Here is a 25,620-nt window from a genome sequence, read left to right on the forward strand (position 1 = left end):
TGTCTCATAAAGGTTTCAAAAAAAAGGAATTGAAAACTTTATCACCAAAATATTCATGGGCTAACTAACACACATAAAAAAATGAGAAAATCACCTATTCTGTTTGTGCGGCTCATAAATAGTAAGAATATGTCGTGGATCATACCGAGACTACACATACTTCTCCCCCTGTCACATACGGAGGGTCCATAAAGGTTTTGAAAAAAAATTGACTGAAAGCTGTATCACCAAAATATTCGTGGGCTAACACATACAAAAAATGATAAAATTATTTAATTTCGCTTGTGCGTCCCTTAAATGCTATGAATACTCCATGAATCGTATCGAGGCTACATGTACTGCTTCCTCAGATAATTACAGAGGGTTCCATAAAGATTTCAGAAAAAAATTGATTGAAAGTCAAATCACTAAAATATTCATGGGCTAACACACATGAAAAATGAGAAAATTGATTAATTCTACTTGTGCGGCTCTAAATATTATGAATATGCCGGGGATTGTGCCGAGGCTGCATGTACTTCTCCCCCCGGTACTTACAGAGAGTCCCATAAAGGTTTTGAAAAAAAATTGATCGAAATCTATATCACCAAAATATACATGAGCTAACACACACAATAAATGAGCTTTAGCTAAATCTATTATAGGGTAGGCTCTTTGGATAGATTGCCTTAAGGCAATGAAGGCCCACATATTTTGAATCTTAGCAGAAATTTTTTTAATTCTGATTATGCGGCCCCTAAATGCTATAAATATTTTGTAGATGGTACCGAGGCTACACGTACTTCTCCCCCGGTACTCTACTTTAACTTTGTCTCAAATATCCAAAAAAAGCAAAAATGAAGAGATGCATGATAAGGTTTATATATAGTCCAACATAAAAATTACGATACATATCTCAATATATAATATTATATCTATGAAAATTCATATTATTTTGCTTGATTACATATAAATTCTCGTAACGTGATTATTTTTCTTCATTCAAAGCACACTCTTTATATATAATATGTGTACAGACGTATATAATAAGTGTATCTACATCGATTTTACCTTAAATGCTTGTGCGACCCAAAACTGCTATGAATACATCGTGGATCGTGCTAAAACTACACGTACTACTCCCCCAGATATTTACAGAGGGTACTATAAAGGTTTTAAAAAAATTGACCAAAAGTTGTCTCACCAAAATATTAATGGGCTAACACACATGAAAAATGAAAAAATCGCTTTATTTCGCTTGTGTAACTCCTAAATGTTATGAATACGCCGTGGATTGTGTCGAGGCTACACATATTTTTAACTTGGATATTACTGATGGTTGCATAAATGTTTTATAAAAATATTAGCCGAAAGTCATATCACCAAAATATTCATGGGCTAACAAATACGAAAAATAAAAAAATCACCTAATTTTGCTTGTGCGACCCCTAAATGCTATGAATATATTAATGGACGAATACGTACTACTCTTTCAGGTACTTGTGCAGGGTCCCATAAAGGTTTTGGAAATTTTTTATCTAAAGCAATATCACAAGATATTAATGAGCTAATACACACGAAAATAGAGAAAATCGCCTAATTCCACTTGTGCGATCCCTAAATGCTATGAATATATCGTGGATCTTTCCGAGGCTATTCGTACTTCTCCCCTCGGGTAATTTTGAGGTGTTTCATAAAGATTTCGAAAAAATTTAATCGAAAGTCATATCACCGAAATATTCATGGGTTAACACACAGAAAAAATGAGAAAATTGCCTAATTTCGCTTGTGCGGCCCCTATCTACTATGAATATGCCGTGGATTATGCCGAGGCTACACATATTGCTATTATGATTAATTACGGATGGTCCCATAAAGGTTTTGGAAAAAAATTAACCGAAAGTTTTATCACCAAAATATTTATGAGCTAATACACACAAAAAATGATAAAATTGCTTATTTTCGATTGTGCGGCCCCTAAATGCTATGAATATATCATAGATCGTGTAGAGGCTACACATACTATTATCCCCGTGTTGCTCCAAATGCACACGCAAGTGCACGTGGTCTCACAGGTAATATAGTGGTTCTTTCGATCCGGATATCGAACCCACAAGGACTTTATGAAGACTACTCGTTCTTTTTTTATGAACTACACCAATTATGTGTGTTGTAAGAAATTAAGATAGATTCTACCACTACTTTTAGTTCTAAGAAAATTTACCACTGTTAAAAGCAATGCACTAGTTACGTAAGAAAATCAGATTACGAAAAAGTCCAGGGCTGTAGCATAAAATAAAGTCAAGCATAATATTCTCAGTTGTTAGTCTCCAATGGGTTATTTAACTACTAATTTATAGGGTTTCTAATACAATCATGGTCTTCCGACCTCTAATTGTCTATCTTTATCGACAACCTAACTACATCGTTAAGCGGGGATAAGCATGAATCAATAAAAATGCATTAAGCTGTCTTCCTATTTCTTAACCAAATGCGGTACACAGGTATGTGTCACTGGCATTCTGTATATGAATCACCCTAAGTTACCCTAGCATGAACACGTTCCTCACATTCTTTGTTCTATCCCTTTTACATCTTTCGAATTTAAGGTAGATAACACATGTATTCTAATGATGGCCAAACATTAAATTAACTAAAACAAAAATGCATGAGCAATTAGAATTAACAACCCATCATTGACCAAACAACATATTATATTTTGTCATAAATTCGTAGCTACAGCCCCAGAATAAGAGTTCTTAGCTACTCATGTTCAATGAATACACAAAATATATAATTTCATACACTTTAATCTTCACAAGAAAGGAGAAGAAAAAGGAAACCTAGAGTGCATATATTCTCGTCTTTGTGCCATCCGAAAAAATGCATGAACCCCTCTCCCCAGCCCCAGAGTTCTATTTATAGGGTATTTAAAATAACTCTTTGTTCCTAGTTGGACCTAGAATTGGAATAAAAATCAGCAATTTCGGGGTTTTAGTGGCGCGACGCTCCAGGATAGCGCCAAATTGTTTCCTTAGTAGTTTCACCCCAAACGCGATGCGCCAGCAGTGCGCTAGAAATTACCTTCAGTTGTTTACCCTCTGGCGCGACATGCCAGATGTGCGTCAGAAATGTTCCTCCGTAGTTTATGCCCTGGCGCGGCGCGCTAGCAGTGCGCCAGGGATAATTATCCAATTTTCGCTCGCTTCTTCTCCCGTTCAGCTTGTACTACTTTCCATTATTTTCTTTCAAGCACTGACTTGTCTTCAAAAATCCTGCATTCACTAAACACACACCTTAGTGCACATTTATTCTTCATTCCATCTAAAACATGTGATTATGCTTCCAAAACATTCTCAAAACAAATACTAAATATGGTTAAAACAAGGCACATGGACACGTAAATGTCCCCAAGATCACCACCCCACACTTAGATTTTTGTTTGTCCTCGAATAAAGACCTGACTTATGCATAGGCACTGACACAATATGTATATAAGGCAATCTGACTTAGCTACACAATGGGCATCTCACTATTCATTATTTTTTAGGTATGTTCACATCTCATATACCCACATGACTAGTTCAATACCTCATCCTCAAGGAATGACTCTATAACACATCAAACTCATATACATTATTCAGTTAGCAACCATGTAAGTTATCAATTCTTTCAATTGAACATGTACCTCTCACCACAAATGAATCATCTACAAGAACTCAAATAATATTTTTAACATCAGTGGGTGTATAACAACAAAGTCACTCACTCTCTCAAACTATTTCATGTGCCATAAAAGATTCGCCATAAGCTTGCCCTTAGTGTTTTTGCTCCACTAATACAAGAATGTGATAGTTTAAGATCACTATGGCTTCATAGATTATAATGTAGGCTGAGGGACAGATAGGAACTATTATTTGGTTATAAATAGTGACTAACTTTCCCAAACACTTTAATACATCACAATTCTCATTTAGCTCAACTTCAAACACCAGTTTAAACTCACCCCTTATCTTTAGGCTACTTACCCATTTGTATGATAGGACCTCTCTTCCCTTCTTTCTTCCTCTGTTTATCAACTTTCTTTTCTTTTTTGTGTTATATATATATATATATATATATAGGATGTAAATCTATTTCAAGCACCAATACCCCACTTCATACAACTTCATGCTCTCTTATCCCTCTGTTCTACATTTCTCTCTTTTCAAAGCATTTAAGATTTTGGATCAAATTAATGGTCTCCAAAAAAAATAGGGATATGCTACATAATTAGGTTGCCAAAGAAAATTTCAGGGTTCAAAAGGGCTAACTAGGGATTAAGCATATGGGTTAGGCACAAAATAAGGAGAAACAAAAACAAGGTTATCAAAGAAATGCCTACTTCATTTCCTAAACTCTACAATCTTCATTTAGTTTCGTATACACACATGGCAAGTTCTAGCTATCAATATGTACGCACAGAACACAACAAATCCTCACACACATGTCATATGTACAACTTAAGAATGTCAACTAAGGATTACCAACTACACAATCATATGAATTTAATATTAAACATGCATCACTTGAGTTGAATACAAGAGCTTAGGTGTCTTACACTAGTCATTTCATTTCATACCATGCTTTACATCATGCAGCTTGCTTTGCATTAACTTACGCAGCCTAGTCAGACACCTCATATACAAATAGACACAATGACGATGAATATTCTTAAGACAACCATCATCTATCGATCATAGAGCAACGTCACTAAACTAAGACTAACATACACATATGACACTTTTTTATATACGGTTCAAAATGGACTATCCTTGGCTAAAGAACTGAAAACAACTACCAAGGAACCTAAAATAAAAATAGACTAAAACAAAATCTATACAATAAAACAATAAGAATTCCAACTCCCACCCACACTTAAACAAAGCATTGTCCCCAATGCACAATTTTAATTCATAGTGTAAGAGTGAAAGAAAGAACTCCTTGAGCCGATCAGTCGCCATCTCCGCCATCAGTGGAGAAAATGTCATCTACCGCCATAAGAGAAGTAGTAGCGGTATCATCTGTCTCTTTATCTTCATCATCACCGCCCATCTCATCAATTGTGGGCTTATTATCATCTAAGGGCTCCTGAAAAGCTGGGCCATACGGCACATGTACATAGAACTATTTGTGAGAGGATAGCGATCCACTAATTCAGCCATCTCGTCATCCACCATCGAACGACCACTAATTCACAATTGCAACTCTGCCATACTGAACACACGGCCCATTTAACTATCATTATGTGCTTGCAGATCAACAGTCGATAGTACAGGACTATGAGCTGTATCTTGGGCCTTTGTATTGGTCACATCGACCAAATTACACACCAAGTATGGAACCCTTGGCGCGCACAAATAATGAACCTTCCTCCACAACCCCCTCAGACCACAACAATAGGGTGATTACACTACCATAGCAAAAATACCACTTTTTGTTGTTTCGGAACTTCATCATGTTGTGGCGTAACATAGAACCAACATTTACCTGCAAATCCCTCATTAAGCGATATACTAAAACAACTCTGTCCCGAGTTACATTAGACATGTGCTTACCAGGAAAGAATACACTACAAACTATTTTCAGCCACACCTAAGCCTTACTATTGAGATGTGCATATTGCAGCATAGAGTGCCTCCCAGTATGTTTTTTCCTATCCCAAAATACAGTAGAGTTAACCCCGCACAAGGTGTGATGAATGTCTCTACACGGGGGTTGCTCTTTCATGTCCAAATACTCAGAATAGTCACAATGGGGGGTCCTCAAAAATTCATTCAAAGCTCCAGTAGTAAAACATATAGTCTTACCCCTAACTTCCACCTTATTTCTACTAGACTGCTCAATATTTTAATTTTCATAAAATTCACATACAAAAGTCAAATTGCACTCACCTTGGTCCTCAAATATATATTGAAGACCCAAATTGTACACCAACTCATAAATTTGGGGAAATTTTGCCTGCAACCTTCCCTTATTGACATACTCATCTCCTATGTACTTGGCCTCTTTTTTGAACTCAAACCAATCCAAATCATACTTCTCCACTTCCTTCTTACTCACACGACATGGTGGTAGTCTCGAACTTATTGGTTCAGTAGATGAAGAAGCCTCACTTTTTTGAGACATTTTGTTACCCACTCCTCCTTCTACTTATTTTCCTTTAGGTGTCATTAGAAAAGAGGAAGAAAGGGTTTAGAGAGAAAGGTTGGAGTTTTGCAATGGTGGTGGTTTGAGAATGGTAGATGAATAGACAAGGGAGACAAAGTAGTGCTTTGGAGTTTTAAAGGTTGTGTGACAATGTATGTGGTGGGGAATGGTGTTTATAGGAGAAATTAGAGTAGGAAGATGAATGGGAAAGGTTGTAGGAGAAGAAAAATTGGGTAGTAAGAGGGTTATGGGTTGATGTAATGGGGTAGTGAAAGGGTTTTGATTGCTTTTAAATTGATTTTTTGGTTTAAACCCAAAACCGTTGTTGGCGCGTTAGTGGCATGGCGTGCCAGTATCATGCCCTACCTAGAGTTTCTGAGTTAAGGCTTGGTGGGACACGCCAGTATAATGCTCTTCCAAGCCCTTTGGAGTTTTCCTCCTAGCGTGGTGCGCTTGCAGAACGCCCGACCAAGACCTCTTGTAACATCCCAAATTTCTTTGTCAAGACTCGAACCATTCTTCATATGCGTATAGACTCAAACTCGATGAGTTCTAACTGTATATATGAGTTAGTATCTATTCCTAAGTATTTGAAATTTATTAGAGGTGAATTATGGTCATAAAGAACCTCTAGTACTAGGTCGAGTTGAAAGATCTTTTACCGATTAAGTTTTCATATAAGATCTTATAAGGGTCAACTCTAAATGACCATATCTCTCATAATATTAAGTTTTAGGTGTCCTGGTTCTATCAAATCAAGGATCTATGTGTCCTCGTTCCAACTCCACCAAGTTTTCCTCATTTGGATTTCTGAGTAAAAATTTATGCCCATTTTACTAGAGACGCTCCATCCTGACAGAAGTCCGCGATGGCTCTATGATGCGGACTCCACTGCCTAAGCCAAATGAAGCCCCTTTTATTTTTTCAAGGGTATTTTTATCCTATAACCCTTTGGAGAGTTATTTTAATGTCCCTAAATGTGTAGAAATCAGTTTTTCCTCATTAAAACCCCTCTCATTCACTCCTAAACTTTAACGCTCAAGAATTTTCAACAAAAACATCAAGTTAGGGTTTTATTTCAAGGTTCTTCATCAAGGTAAGTTCTTCTTTATAGATTTCAAGATTTCCAACCCAAATTTCTTCATACATACATGAATATCTAAAAGAAATCTTAAATCCTAACCATAGGTTTTCCAAAAAAACAAATCTAAGAATTTCAAGAAAGGGTATCTTGATTGTTCTTCTTCAAGTTAAGATTTTTCATCAAGATTTGTAGAGTTTTTAAGGTATGTAAGGATAAACTAAAGCATGGACATTGTTCTTCCATGTTCCCCATAATTGTGATAGGTTGATTTGTGAATAATTTGAGTCCCATGATTGTGTTTCAAGAGATTTTCCTTACATTTACATATTTTACCTACTATTGCAAAATTGATGTTTTTCTATTAACTTGTTTCTTGAATAAATGATTTAAACTACTTATTTCATAAACCCTAATAGTATTTTGACTAATATTGATTGTATATGCCTAAATATTGAGTCTAGAGCCTTGAAGTCGTGAATGCATGATTGTGATTGGCTGTGAGCATGATGATAGTCTTGATGAAACTTAATAGTCCTTCATATCTTCATAATTGAACCCAATTGAATGGTCTCAACTGAATGTTTTCATAAATGATTGTCTCAACTACTCTTAAATGATTGGAAATAATTATATAATTGATTGGTTGAAAGGATTGATTGGATAAAACTGATGAACTGATAAAAGTACATATGAGACTAATTGATTGGTTTGATTGGGGTTGATTGTCTTATGAGAATTAAGTCATGGGAGGAGTATCGAGCACTGAATTTGATAAGAGTAAGTAATAAATTGAACTTAATAACTACGTCTCTAAACATAGGAGAAGATTGAATCATTAAAGTCGGATGTTTTCCTATTTTATTGTCCTAAAAATACAGGACTTGATTGATTGTTGAATCCAGATTGGTAGATTTGTCCTTTACCCTTGTAAGGTATTGGACGATTGTGGAAACAGTAACGAACTTGTTATACGATCACTAGCTCATAAGTTATTGTCATCGGATAAGAGAAACTCTCATATAGGTCTTGATAGTACTCTGATATGATTGGATTGGATTGGATTGTATATGATTGGTTTCTGTCTAAACCTTACTCTTGCTTTAGACTTTTGACATCTTGATTGAGTTTCTTACTTCTTGATTTCAGTTATCTGAGTTGTTAGTATTCTACCTTATGCATGTTTTATTCTGCCATATTACATACTCGTACATTCCACATACTGACGTTCATTTTGACCTGCATCATTTCATGATGCAGAGACAGGTTCTACAGATCATCAACAAGGGTTTAAAAAATATTCTAAATTACTTTCTCACCTTCTTATTGCTGAACGCCATAACGAATTGTTAATGAAAAATCATAATAGTCGGCCCATTGGTTCTTTGCCACTCCCTGAAGTGAATCAGGCAAACTATAACCAACGAGAAAGAGATCATGACCCCAGTCGTGATCGTGGTCGAAGAAGAAATTATAATCATGATGCTCGTCTGGCACAGAGAAATGATCAACAATACAAAAAAGAAGAGTGAAAAGCAAGAAGCTATACCAAAAAAAATTTAGAATGTATATGTCATAGATGTGGAGGTATGGGGCACTGGTCACGGATCTGTCGATCATCAAAACGTCTGGTTCTGCTATATCAGGCATCCTTGAAGAGGACAGAAAATAATCTAGAGACAAACTTATCTATAAAGACAATATTGAACCTATGCATCTAGATGTAGTTGATTTCTTCAATTTTCTAGAAGAAAATATGAATATTGATAAGCCTGATAATAGTTAAATAAATTTTTTTTTCATTTGTCTGTACTAAATAATATGTTTATATTTTTCTAATTCATATAAATAAATAAAATTTGTATAATAAGCCATGTTTAATTATAATGTTTACTTTATTTCTTTTTGAAGAAAAATATGGATATGCCCCAAATTTTATTTGGATCAATAATCAATCACGATGATATTTATGTAATTGATAGTGGAACAACTCATACTATTTTTAAAGACGAGAAATATTTTTCCTACTTGCTTAGAAGAAAAGCAAATATTACTACAATTTCTGATAATTCAAAAATAATTGAAGGCTCCAGAAGAGCTACTATATTTCTGCATAAGGGGACAACGATTGTTATATAAGATACACTGTTCTCTTCTAAATCCCCAAGAAACTTGTTAAGTTTCAAAGATATCTGTAAAAATGGATATCATGTTGAGACACTAAATGAAATGAATATTGAATACCTTGGTATAACCAAGATTTTCTCAGGCCAGAAATATATTTTGAAAAAATTACCAATTTTTTCGTCTGGCCTATATTATACAGAAATTAGTGCAATTGAAGCACATTTGATCGTAAACCAGAAGTATGCTGATCTAAATACATTTGTGTTATGGCATGATCGAATAGGTCATCCTAGATCAATAATGATGAGACGAATTCTTGAAAATTCAACTAGACATCCGTTAAAGAACCCAAAGATTCTTACGAATGATGAATTTCATGTGTTGCTTGTTATCAAGACAAATTAATTGCTAGACCATCAATCCTGAAGGTTGACATCGAATCTCCTGGCTTTTTAGAGCGTATACATGAGGATATATGTGGACATATTCATTCACCTAGTGGAGTGTTTAGATATTTTACGGTCCTAATAAATGCATTATCAAGATGGTCTCATGTGTGCCTCTTATCATCTCGCAACCTGGCGTTTGCGAAGTTATTAGCACAAATAATAAGATTAAGGACTCAATTCTCAGATTATCTAATTAAAGTTATTCACCTTGATAATACTAGAGAATTTACATTCGAAGTTTTTGATGATTATTGATTATCAATTGGGATAAAAATTGAACATTCTATTGCTCATTTTTCATACTCAAAATGGCCTTGCAGAGTCATTTATTAAGCGTCTACAATTAATAGCAAAACCTCTACTTGTGAAAAAAAAATTGTCGGTTACTGTTCGGGGTCATGCTATCTTACATGCAACAACATTTGTACGTCTCAGACCGACAAATTATAATAAATACTCTCCGTCATAATTAGTATTTGGTCATGAGCCAAATATAGTCCATCTATGAATTTTTTAATATACGGTGTACGTGCCTGTAGCACTACCACAACGTACAAAAATAGGCCCTCAATAAAGATTGGGCATATATGTTGGATTTGACTCACCCTTCATAATTCGCTACCTTGAACTGTTGACAGGAGACTTATATACTGCTCGACTTGTAGATTGTCGGTTTGATGAAACAACTTTCCCTCAATTAGGGGGAGAGAAAAAGAAACCCAAAAGAGAAAGAGAAATTGCGTGAAAACTTTTATCACTATCTCATTTTGATCGACTTACCCGCACATGTAAGCAAGAGGTCCAGAAGATCATCCACTTACAGAAAATAGCAAATCAAATGCCAAATGCATTTACTAATTTGAAACGGATAACTATGTCACATATCCCTGTAGTGAATGTGCCTATCTGGATTGATGTCGCAAAAGGACCATCTACTAGTATCATAGCTTCTGAATCCCAAACATGTCTGAAGCGCGGTAGACCATTGGGTTCAAAGGATAAAAATCCTAGAAAGAGAAGCGTGAGAAATAATAAAGATAATACTACAAAAGAACCTCCTAAAGAAGGTCAAGATTTGAGTAATTCTGATATTCCTGAAGAAATAGTGAACCCGAGACTCAAGTGAATGAAGAACTTTTAATAAGTTCTACCGATGATGAGATAAATTTAGATTGATCAAAAATTACATTGGATAATGTTTTTGCATATAATGTTGCATTTAACCTCATGCAAGATAGTGAAATTCTTGAGCCTAAATTCGTCGAAGAATGTCGATGTAGATGTGATTGATCAGAATGGCAAAAGGCAATTCAATCAGAATTAGACTCACTTACTAACCGTAAGATTTTTGGACCTGTAGTCCAAACCCCTTAAGATGTAAAATCAGTTTGCTTTAAATGAGTTTTTGTGCGAAAATGAAATGAGAAAAATGAAATTGTAAGATACAAGGCACGCCTTGTTGCATAAGGATTCTCTCAAAGACCCGGGGTCAACTATGATGAAACATATTCACTTGTTATGGATGGAATAACTTTTCGATATCTCATTAGTTTAGTTGTACATAAAAATCTTGAAATATATCTCATGGATGTAGTTCCAACTTACCTTTATGGTTCACTTGATAATGAAATTTAGACTAAAATCTAGAAGGATTAAAATTGCTTGAAACATGTACTAAGTCTCGGGAGATGTACTCAATCAAATTACAAAGATCATTATATGGTCTGAAATAATCAGGGTGTATGTGGTATAATCGCCTTAGTGAGTACTTGATAAATGAAGGTTATACAAATGATGTCATTTGTCCATGTGTTTTTATTAAGAAAATGGAATCAGAGTTTGTTATACTCGCCATTTAAGTTGATGACATAAATCTCATTGGAACTCCTGAAGAGGTCCAAAAGGAGATTGAATATCTAAAGAAAGAATTTGAGATGAAAGATCTTGGAAAGACAAAATTTTGTCTGGGTATGCAAATTGAACATTTAGCAGATGGGTCTTTATCCACCAATCTGCCTATACTGAGAAAATCTTAAAACGATTTTATATGGACAAAGCACATCCCTGAAGTACCCTAATGGTTGTTCGATCACTTGAAGTGAACAAGGATCCGTTCCGACCTCTAGAAGAGAATGAAGAACTTCTTGGTCCTGAAGTACCAATCTCATTGCTATTAATGCTCTTATGTATCTTGCTAATGCAACTAGGTTTGATATAACATTTTCTGTTAATTTGCTGGCAAGGTATACTTCATCCCCAAAGCGAAGACATTGGAACGGTATCAAGCATATTTTGTGATATCTAAAGGGTACCATTGATGTGGGTTTGTTTTATACTAACAAAGGTTATGCAGACCTCATTGGTTATGCAGATGCGGGTTATTTATCAGACCCACATAAAGCTTGATCTCAAACAGGTTATCTATTTACATATAGAGGAACTGCTATATCATGGCGATCTACAAAGCAGTCTATTGTTGCCACTTCTTCAAATCATGCTGAAATAATAGCAATTCATGAAGCAAGTAGAGAATGTGTGTGGTTGAGATCAATGATACAGTTCATCAAAGAAAGATGTGGCCTGAAAAATAATGTCAAAGTACCCACAGTTATATTCGAAGACAATGCTCCGTGCATAGCTCAATTGAAAGGTAGCTTCATAAAAGGAGACAGAACGAAACATATTTCACCAAAATTATTCTTCACACATGATCTCCAGAAGAATGGTGATATTGATGTACACCAAGTTCGTTCGAGGTATAATCTTGCATATTTATTCACAAAGGCATTACCAACATCAACTTTTGAGAAGCTAAGATATAAGATTGGAATGCATCGTCTCCAAAATATCAAATGAAGTTTTCATCACGGGGAGTAAAATACGTGCTATACTCTTTTTTCCTTAACCAAAGTTTTGTCCCACTGGATTTTTCTAATAAGGTTTTTAATGAGGCAACACTCAAAGTGTATTATCAGATGTATGTACTCTTTTTCCTTCATTAGGCTTTATTTTACTAGATTTTTCTTAGTAAGATTTTAACGAGACATAACATCTATGAGTGTTCAGGATATTTGTTCTTTCACTAGAATTTTTCTTTTATATGGACATTCAAGAGGGACTTTTATAATTTAAATGATAGTGGATGCTCCATTTGTAATGGGGCCCACTTAAAGGGGACAAGTTGCCGCCATTTCTTCTTTCCATTTGGCTATAAATAGCCATATTTTCTTCAATGAAAGAGCACACATTCTTTCAACTCTCTCTTTCTCTTACTGTCTCTCTTTCTTATTAATTTTCTAAGTTAGTTTGTTTTATAACAAGATTAACTTTATCTCATATCTGATTTGAGGTATTAGTTAACCGGAATTACTATCTCATATAGAAGGTGGGACAAAATAATCTCATAAAATATCTTTGTTAGAGAGATAGACATGCAAGTAAATTAAAATGAAAAAACTAGGGCAAGCAAATTCCTTGCAAAATGAGAGCCACAACTACATGACCAGATGATATTTTTAAAACATAACACATCAGTATTTCAGCATGAAGAAAAATTAGAATTTCTTACTAAAATATTGGTCTAAATGAGAATCCATAAGCACAACTGTATCACCATATGATATTAAAACAAAAGGCAGCTCATCCAAACTTTGACTAATTTTTACTCAAAAGTACTTGTAAAAAGTGTAGGAGCAAGTGCACTACATACAACTTGTAACTACCTGTTATACTTTCCCTCTTGATCCATTTACAAACATTTAAACCATAAATGGCAATTCAAAATAGAAAGATGTCCAAGTGAAGGAAGTAGCGATAAACAACGTCTAAGAAGTACGCGAACCTCCAAACCATCAAATCCGAGTTGGTCAAGCTGTTTCAGCATCGAGTTTCACTCTATTGGAATATCTACGAGAGTCAAAAGGAAAAAAAGAATCAAAGAACTTGTCCGGAATAATGAAGTAGAAATATTAGCATGAAGTAATGAAATATTAACATTCTTTGCATAGTACAAGAAGGAGCAAGGTACTGCAATCAAGTTGCATAAAGAATCACCTCATTTTGAGTTTTCCATAGGCCTAACAATTTTTTCCACTAGTTCCTCCTTCAAACTTAACAATCTATTCACTCTGGGACATATTTAAGACTCCACTGTACTAGCAAAATGAATTTGAAGCGGTAATTCGAAAAAATAACTCTTGGTCAAGACACATCCATATATATATTGCAATGGACAGATTACTGTAAGGCATTTTTTTGGTATACATTACAAAAATAAGGTAGAAGGAAGAATAGGTATTCCATCGAGGCTACTGCACCTTATACAATCTCATGTTGCACTATATGGTTATCGTATCCTGATATTTGATTTAATTTGTTAATAAACAGATATTGAGTCTAACTCAACTCCAAAAGTTATCTCATGAGAAGAGAATTGCCCAAGATCATATAAAGGAAACAACGGTATATTCCCTCAACAAATGTGGGACACTTAACACTCTCCCCCCTGCTGCTGCACGCCCACAATGGATATCTATTACGTCCGTAGACTGATTATTGTAGGTGACTGTCTCTAGTGGTTTAGAAAGAGTTCTGTTGCTACCAACTTCTTTCTTTGTAGTCTAGTGGACGATATTGGGCAAACCAAGAACAAGGATGTGTGTGGCTCTAATACCATGTTTAGAAAATGAATGATGGCTCTAAATCAATTCTTAAAGCTAGCTCACAAGGTGAGCGTTGCTCAAAAAACCATACAAAGAGACAACAGTTTATTTCGTCAACTACTATGGGGCACTTAATATGATTATTATACGCATGTCTATAATTTTGAAAATCAAATGTGACACTTTATTTTATTCCTATATTCACCTTTTAGTGAGAAGTTATTCCTATATTCACCAATGTATTCCCTTCCTCATGCCTTGCAAGTACGAGATGTAGGATGCCCCACCATCTTTTAGCATAAGTGTAGTAAAAGATGCGTCGAGATCCTATTCTAATTTCTCCATATTTTAGTCTTCTACCACCTTCAGTCCTCCAATAATGTCACTCCTGACCATGTTCCATCTACAATGAAAGAAATCCATCATTGAAACTGTTGATACCAGCGACTGCATCTTCTTTGCAGCTCCACAACTCCACTCATACTTCTTCCTCAGGAAACTCCTCACCATGGTGTCACCCACTCCCTTTATCTTCCTCTATATTATTTAATGAAGGCCCTTTTATCTATGCTGCATCTACACTCTTCTTATACAATGGTATATAGAATCCTCCTAAGTGCACCTCTAACTTCCCATTATCCACATGACATTGTACGAACTACATCACATTTGGACACAATTAAAAACAAATTAGTGCAATCAGAACAAGGCTGGCACCGGATCGCTAACTATTATGTTTTGACAATCAATAGATCTAGATTACCGTCTAACAAGAAGTCAATACCCCAATGACCTAAAATATATTTGAGATACCAAAATCACTTCGACGGTAGATCAACATACAATTCAATCAGTTAAGTCGAATGTTCTAAAAAAGCTAGAGAATAGATAGTTTTGTAACAACCTCATTCGCTATATGATAATAAAAAGGAAACACTTCATCATCATGTAGTGCATTGTCTATAATTGGAACAAGATAAAGAAACCCTTGGATGAGGGCAATTGATTCAGGGACAATGATCATGTCATGTTGATAAGACCTCGATCCCTCTTTAAGTCCTAATCGTAAATACCTAAGGTGATTAAGGTTTGTTGATAGAAGGTACAAATAAATTGAATAGACTAGCACACTCCATTAGTGCTTGTTAGAGAGAATGGTTGATCTCGTAACTACTGGTTTACATGATACTGATGCAAGATTGTGGATGCTCATCAGAGAATATCAGTAAATTGTCTCATATGAAGAAAATTGTATTCCATCCCTACTAACTTGTCGATGATATAGTGGAGTTGTGTGGACTCTTCACATTTGGTGCCGCACACATGTCAACACGACATGGGTGTGGGTGTGGGTGTGGGTGTGGGTTGGGTTTGGTTAATCGATTTTTGGTACTTTTGACCCAAATCGATCAAGAAATTCGAGTCAGATACAATGATTTTTGAAATCAAAACAAAAGCTAGGGTGAAATCATAATTTAGGCATATGTTTTTTTATTGTTAAAACATATTTGTATTAAAAAGTCTGCAACCAGAAGGTACTTTAAAGATATTCACATATCAACATCACTGTTGAATGTCCAATGAACTCAAGAAGTGTATCATGGCCTCTATATCATTTTTCACAGCCACATTACATCAGAACAATACGAAGATGCCTTTGTACTTGATAATAATTACAAATTCAAACTTGCTTAAAAACTTCATGCACTCCTATCCTTCCAAATAGTCCACCATAATTTAAGCATATTTTTATAACTATATTTTTAGATATTTAAATTATTTTTAGTCAAATCCCTGCACCCTTATCCATACCTTGATTTGTACCCCGAATCTTAAAATTGAGATCATGAAGGATCAGGCTTCTAGATCCACACCCGTATTGAACACCAAACTCGTGACCTTTAAGTCATACGGAGACAACTTTACCATTGCTTCAAGGCTCCCCTTACGAATTAACATTATATATGTAAACAAATTAAAAGTATTGTTATTTTTCATTTGTCTTTAGATTCAATTCAACATTATTACTTTTTCATTGCAATTGAATAAATAAGAAAACAATGTTGTTGGAATTCGTGGTAATCCCATTGTAAAGATATGGTACCTGGGCCTAACTCAACCCCAAAAGCTAATTCATGAGGAGAGGATTGTCCAAGTCCATATAAGGACCAATTTCTCCTCCATTTTTCGATGTGGGACTTCTTAACACTCCCCTGCAAGCTCAGACCTCAACTGGAGCGTAGATAGTATAATATGGAGTCCAACATGGTGAACAAAGAGTTGGGATGGGTCTGGCTCTGATACCATATAAAGCTATGGCACTTGGACCTAGCTCATCAGTGGAGGATTGTCCAAGTCCATGTAAGGAGTCCAATTTTCCACCCTTTTTTTGATGTGGACTTCTTAACACCCATAATAGATTCACAACACTAAATAAACGTGACAAATAAACTCATAATATGAAAACAATAAATAAACATAACAATACACATGGCAAAGACTCATAATATGACAATATTAAATAAATGTGACTTTATTTTTCATTTATCTTTAGATTCAATTCGGCATTATTACTTTGCAATTGTACTAGAATAAATATGAAGACAGTTTTTGTTGGGATTCATGGTAATCTCATGATCGATTCACATAATATGAAAACACTAAATAAACGTGTCAATACACATGACAAATAGAATGATAATGTGAAAACAATAAATAAACATGACAATACACGTGAAGATGGACTCATAATATGAAAACATTAAATAAATGTGACAATACACGTGACAAATAGACTTGAGCACCTACTATAAATTACACAAGCATTCCTCTCAAAATTGCTCAGGCTTATTCAACCAAAACATCTTATTTTCTTCTTTAATTATTTGTTTTTGCAATGGATAAGAGGACCAGAAAGGGTAGGCAAAAGATTGAAATGAAGTTGATTGAGTCTAAGGAAACACGCACGCTTACTTTCTTGAAAACGAAAAAAGGCTTGTTCAAGAAAGCAGATGAGTATTCAACTCTGACCGGAGCAGATGTTGGTGTTTTACTCTTTTCACCAAGTGGAAGACCATATTCCTATGGTTCCACGAGTATTGAAAACATAACTGATAAATTTCTTGAACTGAAACTAGACGCTCGCTAAGGTGATCATGCTGATGTGAGCAAATCAAGTGTTTTTGAGGCATTTGAAGATATTCATAAAGAAGTACAAGCATTGGAAGAGAAAGATAAAGAGCACCCTCGCTCGGACATACTGACAGACAAACACATGTTGGAGCAGTACATGGCATCCATGTCTCGGTTGGAAAAACTTAAAAAGGATATAAAAGGTAAATGTGTCCCTGAGCCAGAAGAAGAGTAGAGTTCTTGAACTTATAATTATCATGGAGGTGGTAATTGGAATTCTTGAATTTGGAGTTGTGTTTGGAGGAAAATTACCAGCTATCAAGTCTTTTAATTATGGTCAAGTCTTGTCTTTGTTATTAAGTTAATTGTTTTCAGTTTTCATATGTCCATTTATAAGAGGTTTTAGATGACAAAAAATAAGGTTATGTAATTCTTGTGTTATTAAGTCAGTCATTTCATTTGTTTCATCTTTAGTCTTAAATGATGTTTTGTGTTGCCTAGATTGGTAAATCAATTGAAATCGTTTATTGATCTAGTGAGCAGCATGAAAGAAATGGATCAAAGAAAACTCTCGTGCACTCATTAGCGTTCTTTTATGTTTCCATCTGTTGATGCATTTATATTTACACCACAGCTAGCTCTCTATGAGATGTTGGGAATCTCTGTAACATGAGTTTATCTGATATCTATTGACTTTATTGACATATTAAGGAGTTCAAGAGTGATAGCGGATCTGGTTTTTCAAACCGATCCACATATGTAATGGAACAGAGTACTTTATTTCCTTTTAACGAGAGCACATACAAAAATGAGGTTCCTTTCTTGTACGATACAAAATAAATTTTACTCAATTGCATTAGCCTTAGAGATCACTAGGTATGTTGTTGTACATTAGTTGTTGTACATTAGTCTTAGAGAATACTTTTCCAGATTTCACTTATTCCTTTTCTGGCTCCAATTTGTGCAACCTCAATTACTAAATTAGCAATATAGGTATCAACTATTTAAAGTCAAAACTGCTCTTTCAAAGTAAGTAATTCTCAAAAGACCCTTGGCTGAATAAACAGTGAAACACAGGCAATTGAGGAATCTGAATTAAAAAAAAAAAAATATTCGCTACTTAGTTTAAGTTCAGAATCTGATTTTCTTCAAAACATTGTTTATATGCATCAGGACGACGCATACACAGAGGACTAGAAAGGAATCTTGTCAGAGTTATAGAGTCTCTGTCTTTTATTAGCAAAGATAAACATCCACTTTAACCAAAAGCATAACCAGAGAACATGTATAAAAGATGTACAAAGTTGATCAACTTTATGGTTAATAATGATGGAGTTGCTCTAAATCCTTCCAAAAGGCATCATCATAGCCTGACAACGTTATCAAAAGCGAAAAGCACAAAAAAGCTCTAAGGTCGTTTGGGCTTTAAGCGCAAAGCGTAAATAAAGCGTGGGCTTTATTGACAAAAGATGCAACTGGAGAAAAAAAACGTGTGTAATCCAAAATTAATAATCACAAGCATGAATACTAAATATATAGACAAAGAAATTGAAAAACACATAATGATAAAGTGAAATATCAATTGTTTAGTGTCCAATCTTCAGGATTGCACTCATTGGCAAGGAAAAGTATGTCTTAAATCCTTGACAACACTGAAGTGCCTATAAAGCGAGGCGAAACGCTCTACATATTTTCTGCCTCTCTTCAGGGCTTAAGCGTGCTTTAAGCACGCCTTTGACAACAATTAGACTCTTGGATTGTTTGTAAAGATCTCCTGATTCAAAGATGCTAATGGTGAATATTTACATACCTTAACATTTCCACTAAACAATAGAAGCTTTAACTCTCATCTGAGTTTTCGTCTCTCTTTTGATGGTTCAGATCTACACACTACCAAAGCCATAAACATCCAATAAATTACAGAAGCAACAGGCATGGAAAGTACTACAATTGTGAAAATAGTAAGGCAAGATCTATTTTACAAGTAAATAATAGGTTTGAGAGCTAGAAGAGAATTTCTTCACTCCTCACTCAAGCAAAATTCTTGAAATGAATCTTCTCGTAAGGAAAATAAAGAGATTGTGTAGCACCTCTAGATATATTGTCAAGATTCAGGTCGCCTTGTTGAACTTCTGTAACCCTCTGATCCTGAAACATATATGAGGGTAGTTATAAGAAGATGGGCCAACTTTGAGACACACATCTCTCCTTAATAAGAGCAAATGAGAATACGCCTGACAGGAGACACACAAATGACAACCCTAGGTAATTCCTCCATACATCCGAGGTTAGAGAATTTCAAAGCCTAAAAGATGATAAATCTGCTTCAAATTAGGCATAGAATCTAGTTGCTAAGGATGGAAGATGCATATGACATGAGATGCCTGTGGTGAAAGAATCTGTAGCACCGTAAAGTGCATAAGATCAGATGATATCCCAAGATTCATGACCGAGTTATATAGAGGTATACAAAAAATCTGATGACAAACCGCATCATAAACTGCTCTTTGATTGCGCCAAAATGCCATTGGAGGAAGTAGCACTCTCCCTACAGAAAACCAAATGCAGGCAAATTTTACCTTATATATACATCAATCATAAACAAACAAAATTTTCTGTGAACACTAGAAATAGCTAGCTCTGATGACGAATGCACCTGATCTGGATCTGTTAAAACTCAAAGGTTCAGGAGAGATAAGTGGAACTGCCTCTTCCCCTTGCTGAGGACTTCCCTAAGTAAACAAAGGAAAAATAAACAGCTTAAAAACTAGTCAAACATATAACCAAAAGTATTTTGGGGTGATGTTCAAAAAGTACAAAATAACACATTAAGCATTGGAAGTAGCTATCAAGTTCACACCTGTTACCAGCTATCAGTTGTTCAATTCGATAAACCAATTATAAAAGCAGGGAAACAACAAAAGACTTATGCAATAACACAAACTTAAAACTGTAAAACATTGATATAAATGGCTAAATGTGGAACAACCAAGAAAAGACAGAAGTATCAGATCTCTTCTGGGACTAAAGGCACCCACCCCCTACCCAGAAAACAAGAAGCTGGAATTGCTTGGATTGTGTTCACACAATCAGATGCCATAACTGTTTGTGATATTTTTCCTCTCATGCTTAAATCTTCATGCCAGCTCCATATTATCTTACCTAGAAATCTCATACTACCAAATCTTGGTGCAAATTTTGAAAGAAATGCTAGTTTGAGAAATACCTAGAATCATGGTTACTGATGGGAGGTGGCAGGTATCCCGTGAACTTAGTCGAGGTGCACACAAGCTGGCCCGGACACCACGGTTATCAAAAAAAAAAATATCCTAGAATCATGAGGTTATAATGGCTCAATTTCTGCCGTGCTTCTAAAACGCTAATTATTTTAGAACCTGTTAAACATGTAAATTGGAAGTGCACTTTCATGTCACAAGAACACATAATGTAAAATTAAGATAGCTTTTCTATGAGCGCCTACTGACATATGACAATTTTCTTTTTGCATTTTTCGTGGATGCGCTTGAACTTTTAAAGTGAGTTGTTCGATTATCATCTGCAGTTTGCTCCTTTGCAATGCTTGTAGAAGTGTTTGTAGAATTAAGCTTGTCCGAGGACCTCATTGCTCTTTTTGTCTTCTTTTGTACAATAACTTCACTTGCAACTTCTCCATCATTCTCATTGTCCCTCATCAAATTGTCTTCTACTTCGTAGTCTTTTCTCCCATTATGATCCTGTATTGTTTGCTCCTTTGCAATGCTTGTAGAAGTGTTTGTAGAATTAAGCTTGTCCAATGACCTCGTTGCTCTTTTTGTCTTCTTTTGTACAATAACTTCACTTGCAACTTCTCCATCATTCTGATTGTCCCTCATCAAATTGTCTTCTACTTCATAGTCTTGTCTTCCATTATGATCCTGTATTGTTTGCTTCTTTGCAATGCTTGTAGAAGTGTTTGTAGAATTAAGCTTAACCGATGACCTCGTTGCTCTTTTCGTCGCCTTTTGTATAATAACTTCACTTGCAACTTCTCCATCATTCTGATTGTCCCTCATCAAATTGTCTTCTACTTCATAGTCTTGTCTCCCATTATGATCCTGTATTGTTTCACCAGTAGTCTCTACATGATCCTTTTGATCTAACTTCTTTAGATCTTTAACCTCTGCAGGTTGTAGAAAAAGTATAAGCAAAATACAACAAAAACTTGGCAACTTTCAGACATACAAATAGGTTCATAGAGTGAACTTACTTTCTGAACACACAGATGGTTTTTCAAAACCAAGGGCATCACTTGCAGAACCCTTACCTTTAGATTCTCTTCCTAAGCATTTCTCATTAAACGTCTCCCATTGAGGAGGAAAACCAAAAAGAAACTGTTCGATCACCTGTAAAGAAAGAACCACTGACAAGAATTAAAGGATCGCCAAGCGCCAATTATAATTATCTTAAATCACTTTTTCTTTTTCTTTTTTTGTGACGGATAACATAATTGTCTGAATGTCTTTGGTCAGCATATAATGATTGCTAAAACTTCATCAAACAGAGAAATCCCTGAATTCTATCCCTAAGTGTAAAAAACTGCACCAAGTCCTAAAAGTATTGCTTTTTTCCAGAAGGAGAGATAATAAGGAAAAATAAACTACTATCACTTTCTTAATTGAGACATTGTGTATGTTGGGACTCCTGGAATCTCTTTTTTTTTCTAAAATATTGTTGAAGGTAGTATATTGATTTCAGCAATAAGGAAATGCTGGGATGTATTTACAACAGGAGGCTACATTACGTATTGTGTAATGAGCTCAGACAGTCAACCGTAGCACCAACGTCATTTGCAATAGCCATGTTATACCAAAAAAACAAGATATAGTATTTGATACTAATTAAATACAAATAATTGGGGCTCCTAGAATCATTTGAGACACATTTATGTATGATGATGATAATTCATCCATCATTCACAATTTTTAGAAATTTCTGTACAGTAAACAATTTTTTGTCCAGATAATATTATTTGATTCCTGATAAATCAACCTTATAGACACCCTAAAATAGTTGATCTAACCTTTACAACAAACTAAACATATTCTAGTATAACATACTGCCTATTTAAGCTTTGCTACTTCTCTAACTAAGTCTGATGGAAGTGTTCTCTTGTCAACTTCAAAAAAAAAAAAAAAAGTCGCACCAATTTACGGGGAAAAAATATTTTCAGTAGGACGCACCCTCTCCCTTCCAATTTTTTTATTTACTACAAATCGATAAAAGGCCTTCTGATGAATCATTGTTTAATAAAATGTTGTATAGTAGAGGAGGATAGCATCGAGAAACCTTATAGATATGCTAGAACAGTAGAGTACGTATACTGAATTAGCTATGCAAAAGGCTTAGATTTTGCTAGAGCCTAGTTCTTGCTGCAATGGTTATTCGCAATCAAACAAATTGTTCTACATTATTAAAGAAGTTAATTTCAGCAACGTATCAAATGAATCTCTACATTAAGTCATGAGAAATCTGCTTCATAACTACATATGCTATGCATACAATACAGTTGGCACTTCTTATTTTTGTAATCCATCTGAGTCTCCACGGTCTCACAGTCTTGAGCTAAAAGATAGGCACAAAGGCCTAACAGCCTGGACTCTCTCCCAATGAGAAGATATTGCATCGAAAACTGCCGTTGAAGATATTAGCGGTCCTTTAGTCATGAAGGCCGTCTCACTTCTCACTTTGTAAGATATCCAAACCACAATTTTCCTTTTGTGTTCACATATTTTTAGTTCAGTTATAATTTACAAATGGGCGTGACTGTTTCTATATCATACCAGCGTCAGATTTTCCTGGGGACATGCTCTAGCCTTATCTTCCAGGAACCAATATTTCAGCTGACGATGAAGTTTCCCCTTAAACTTGACCTCGTCTAAGTAAGGCTTCAGTTAAGGGGTTGAGACAAATACAAAAGCTCAAATGCAGAATAGAAGGGTGTCTCTTTGGCTTCTTCAACGTATGAACAAGACAATCGCGGAGATCTTTCTCATTGAAAAGTGAGTTGCTTATTGTATCCTTCTCAATATTGAGATATCCAAAAGATTTTCTTTTACGTTTTCGAGAAAATTTCTTAAAGGGGTTTGGGTTTGACACGACCCTTCAGGACTAGAGTTAGATTAAAACAGTTTTCAAGTAAACTGAAGTTGCTCTAGGCAATAGCTTGTCTTTCTCTCTATCTTCTTTTATACTTTCTAACCTATCTGTAATTATTTCTATATTCTATTATCATTGTGCAGTACTAGCATAAGGCCCTAAACAAGTATGTTATTTCTGCCATTATTTTATTCCTTTTCCTTTTTAAAGTAGAGAGAAAGCACAGATCCTTACTGCAATTAGAGAGAGCATCATCTTTGTGATGGTACTCCAATCAAACAATACGACTAATTGTATAACACGAAACAAAATAATCTACTATTTGTAGCAAAAAAAGAGGAGGATTATGTCAAATTCTCATTTTGCAATCAACAAAAAGTTTTCACGGGCAAACAAATACGGCATGACCCTCGTAGCATACCTCAGATGGAAAATCATTTTCCTCTGAACGACTTTTGTTTATGAAGCCTTTGAGGACAACGCATACCCCATCAATGGTCTCAAGATTAAAAACATCATATATCTTGAGAATTGGTGCAGAAGTGAATCCTCGCAGTGCTTGACCCCTACAGAAACATAGTAGAATGATTAAAACAAAAGGATCTGAATGCAAAATGACACTTGAGTCAGTTATAACAGAAAACTACAGAAAAATTATGTCTTTGTTGAGTCCTTCTATTATAATGAGGTCTTAAGTTTGAGAAATTCTGGCTTTAACAACCAAAGAAAACCATGTCCTGCATTCTATAACTTACTTGGCCTCATCATCCTTTTACTCCGGATGTATTCTAATTCTTTAATACGATTGCCAATTTGCCTATTTTGACAAACTCACATTACAAATTAACCAGGTTGAACATCATTTCTGGTTTTGAGGTGACATTTTTCAGCAAATAATCCAATCTACCAGTACTTTACCCACATTGATGACCAGTTTCAAAATGATACATCTTCTCAAACTTTCATTTTCTGGTCTTCACACTAGTCAATCTGGTGAAAAATATTAATAGCTCATTAAATACACCCCCTCACCCCCACCCAAAAAAAAAACAAGAAAATTGCAAGACCACATAGTAAATCCTAAATCTCGAAAACCCAAATACCTAAAACAACAATAAGCTAGCATTTGGCCATAGATTTTGGGAGTAGATTTTGAAATTTTATTTTCAAGTATCTGTTTGTCCATAAAATTTGATCAGATTTTTCAAATATTTTCAAGTTCCAAAAAAAGGGCTTAGACCAGTTTTTGAGACTTTCGCTCACAAAACTTTAAAAAATTTCCAAGTAAAATGCATGTCCAAAGCAACTCAAATTCCAAAATCACAACTTTAAGAAATAAACTTTCAAGTTTCAACTTCAAAATCTACTGCCACCAAACGGGCAACACAACTTTGACAGCAAGAAAAAAAAAAGTTGAATCTTGAAAAGGAAGATAAAATTTACTCTCGAGAAGTGAGGCCAGCAACGGCGAGGGTCCTTCCTTGAGAATCTGTTTCAGCCCTAATAAGCCACCAATCTTTCAAACAGACCTGTTTGTTTGTTTGTCAATAAAAGAAAAATCAAAAACAAGAATCGATTTTTTTAGGGATTGCTGCGAAAGATATACTCACTGTTGGCTGAAAACAAGATTTTGATGAATTGCTGCTTTTGGGTTCACAAGTTTCCTTCTCCTCGTCGACCCTTTGAGTTTGAGCAGTTGAATCAGAAGCCATTGTGCCTTCCTTCTTGCGCGGGAATGTCACTGCTACTTAACCGGGTTATTTATCCCTATCTTTTAAATGTATCAATTTTTTAGTTAATTATTTGAAATCGAAATTATTTCTCGTTTTCCTTTTAGCTTTTAATTTCTTTTTTAAATTTTACTTTT

General features: G+C 35.1%; 2 protein-coding genes across 4 annotated transcripts; one reads left to right on the forward strand and one right to left on the reverse strand.

Moving 5' to 3' along the window:
* Positions 1–13,322: 13,322 nt before the first annotated feature.
* Positions 13,323–25,523, reverse strand: LOC129882227 (kinetochore-associated protein KNL-2 homolog). Of its 3 annotated transcripts, none has more exons than XM_055956430.1 (10): positions 25,364–25,523; positions 25,197–25,282; positions 24,175–24,319; positions 21,922–22,000; positions 21,104–21,777; positions 20,275–20,350; positions 20,108–20,166; positions 19,709–19,766; positions 19,429–19,508; positions 13,323–13,731 (listed from the first exon to the last, which is right to left on the reverse strand). In XM_055956430.1, exons 1-9 carry the CDS (start codon positions 25,463–25,465, stop codon positions 19,465–19,467), a joined length of 1,323 nt encoding a protein of 440 aa, XP_055812405.1. In that variant the 5' UTR covers positions 25,466–25,523; the 3' UTR covers positions 13,323–13,731; positions 19,429–19,464. The 3 variants fall into 3 exon arrangements, with proteins under 3 accessions (XP_055812405.1, XP_055812402.1, XP_055812404.1); XM_055956427.1 differs by having other exon boundaries at positions 21,865–22,000; positions 25,364–25,522; XM_055956429.1 differs by lacking the exon at positions 13,323–13,731 and adding an exon at positions 18,947–19,093 and having other exon boundaries at positions 21,865–22,000; positions 25,364–25,522.
* Positions 17,383–17,853, forward strand: LOC129881986 (agamous-like MADS-box protein AGL29). The gene is made up of 2 exons (XM_055956095.1): positions 17,383–17,581; positions 17,684–17,853. The coding sequence occupies exons 1-2, from the start codon at positions 17,383–17,385 to the stop codon at positions 17,851–17,853; spliced, it is 369 nt and encodes a 122-aa protein (XP_055812070.1).
* Positions 25,524–25,620: the final 97 nt, after the last annotated feature.

This window comes from Solanum dulcamara, chromosome 3 (genome assembly GCF_947179165.1).
Source record: "Solanum dulcamara chromosome 3, daSolDulc1.2, whole genome shotgun sequence".
Taxonomy (NCBI): Eukaryota; Viridiplantae; Streptophyta; class Magnoliopsida; order Solanales; family Solanaceae; genus Solanum; species Solanum dulcamara.

Excerpts from the sequence above, each read along its gene's own strand:
- LOC129881986 (XM_055956095.1), top strand. The coding sequence starts at position 17,383 with ATGGATAAGAGGACCAGAAAGGGTAGGCAAAAGATTGAAATGAAGTTG. Across the intron at positions 17,582-17,683 it reads ATATTCCTATGGTTCCACGA|ATATTCATAAAGAAGTACAA; the intron begins GTATTGAAAACA and ends AGGCATTTGAAG.
- LOC129882227 (XM_055956427.1), bottom strand. The coding sequence starts at position 25,465 with ATGGCTTCTGATTCAACTGCTCAAACTCAAAGGGTCGACGAGGAGAAG. Across the intron at positions 24,320-25,196 it reads GCTGGCCTCACTTCTCGAGA|GGGTCAAGCACTGCGAGGAT; the intron begins GTAAATTTTATC and ends ATGTTTCTGTAG. Across the intron at positions 20,351-21,103 it reads CAAAAAGAAAATTGTCATAT|GGAAGTCCTCAGCAAGGGGA; the intron begins GTCAGTAGGCGC and ends TTGTTTACTTAG.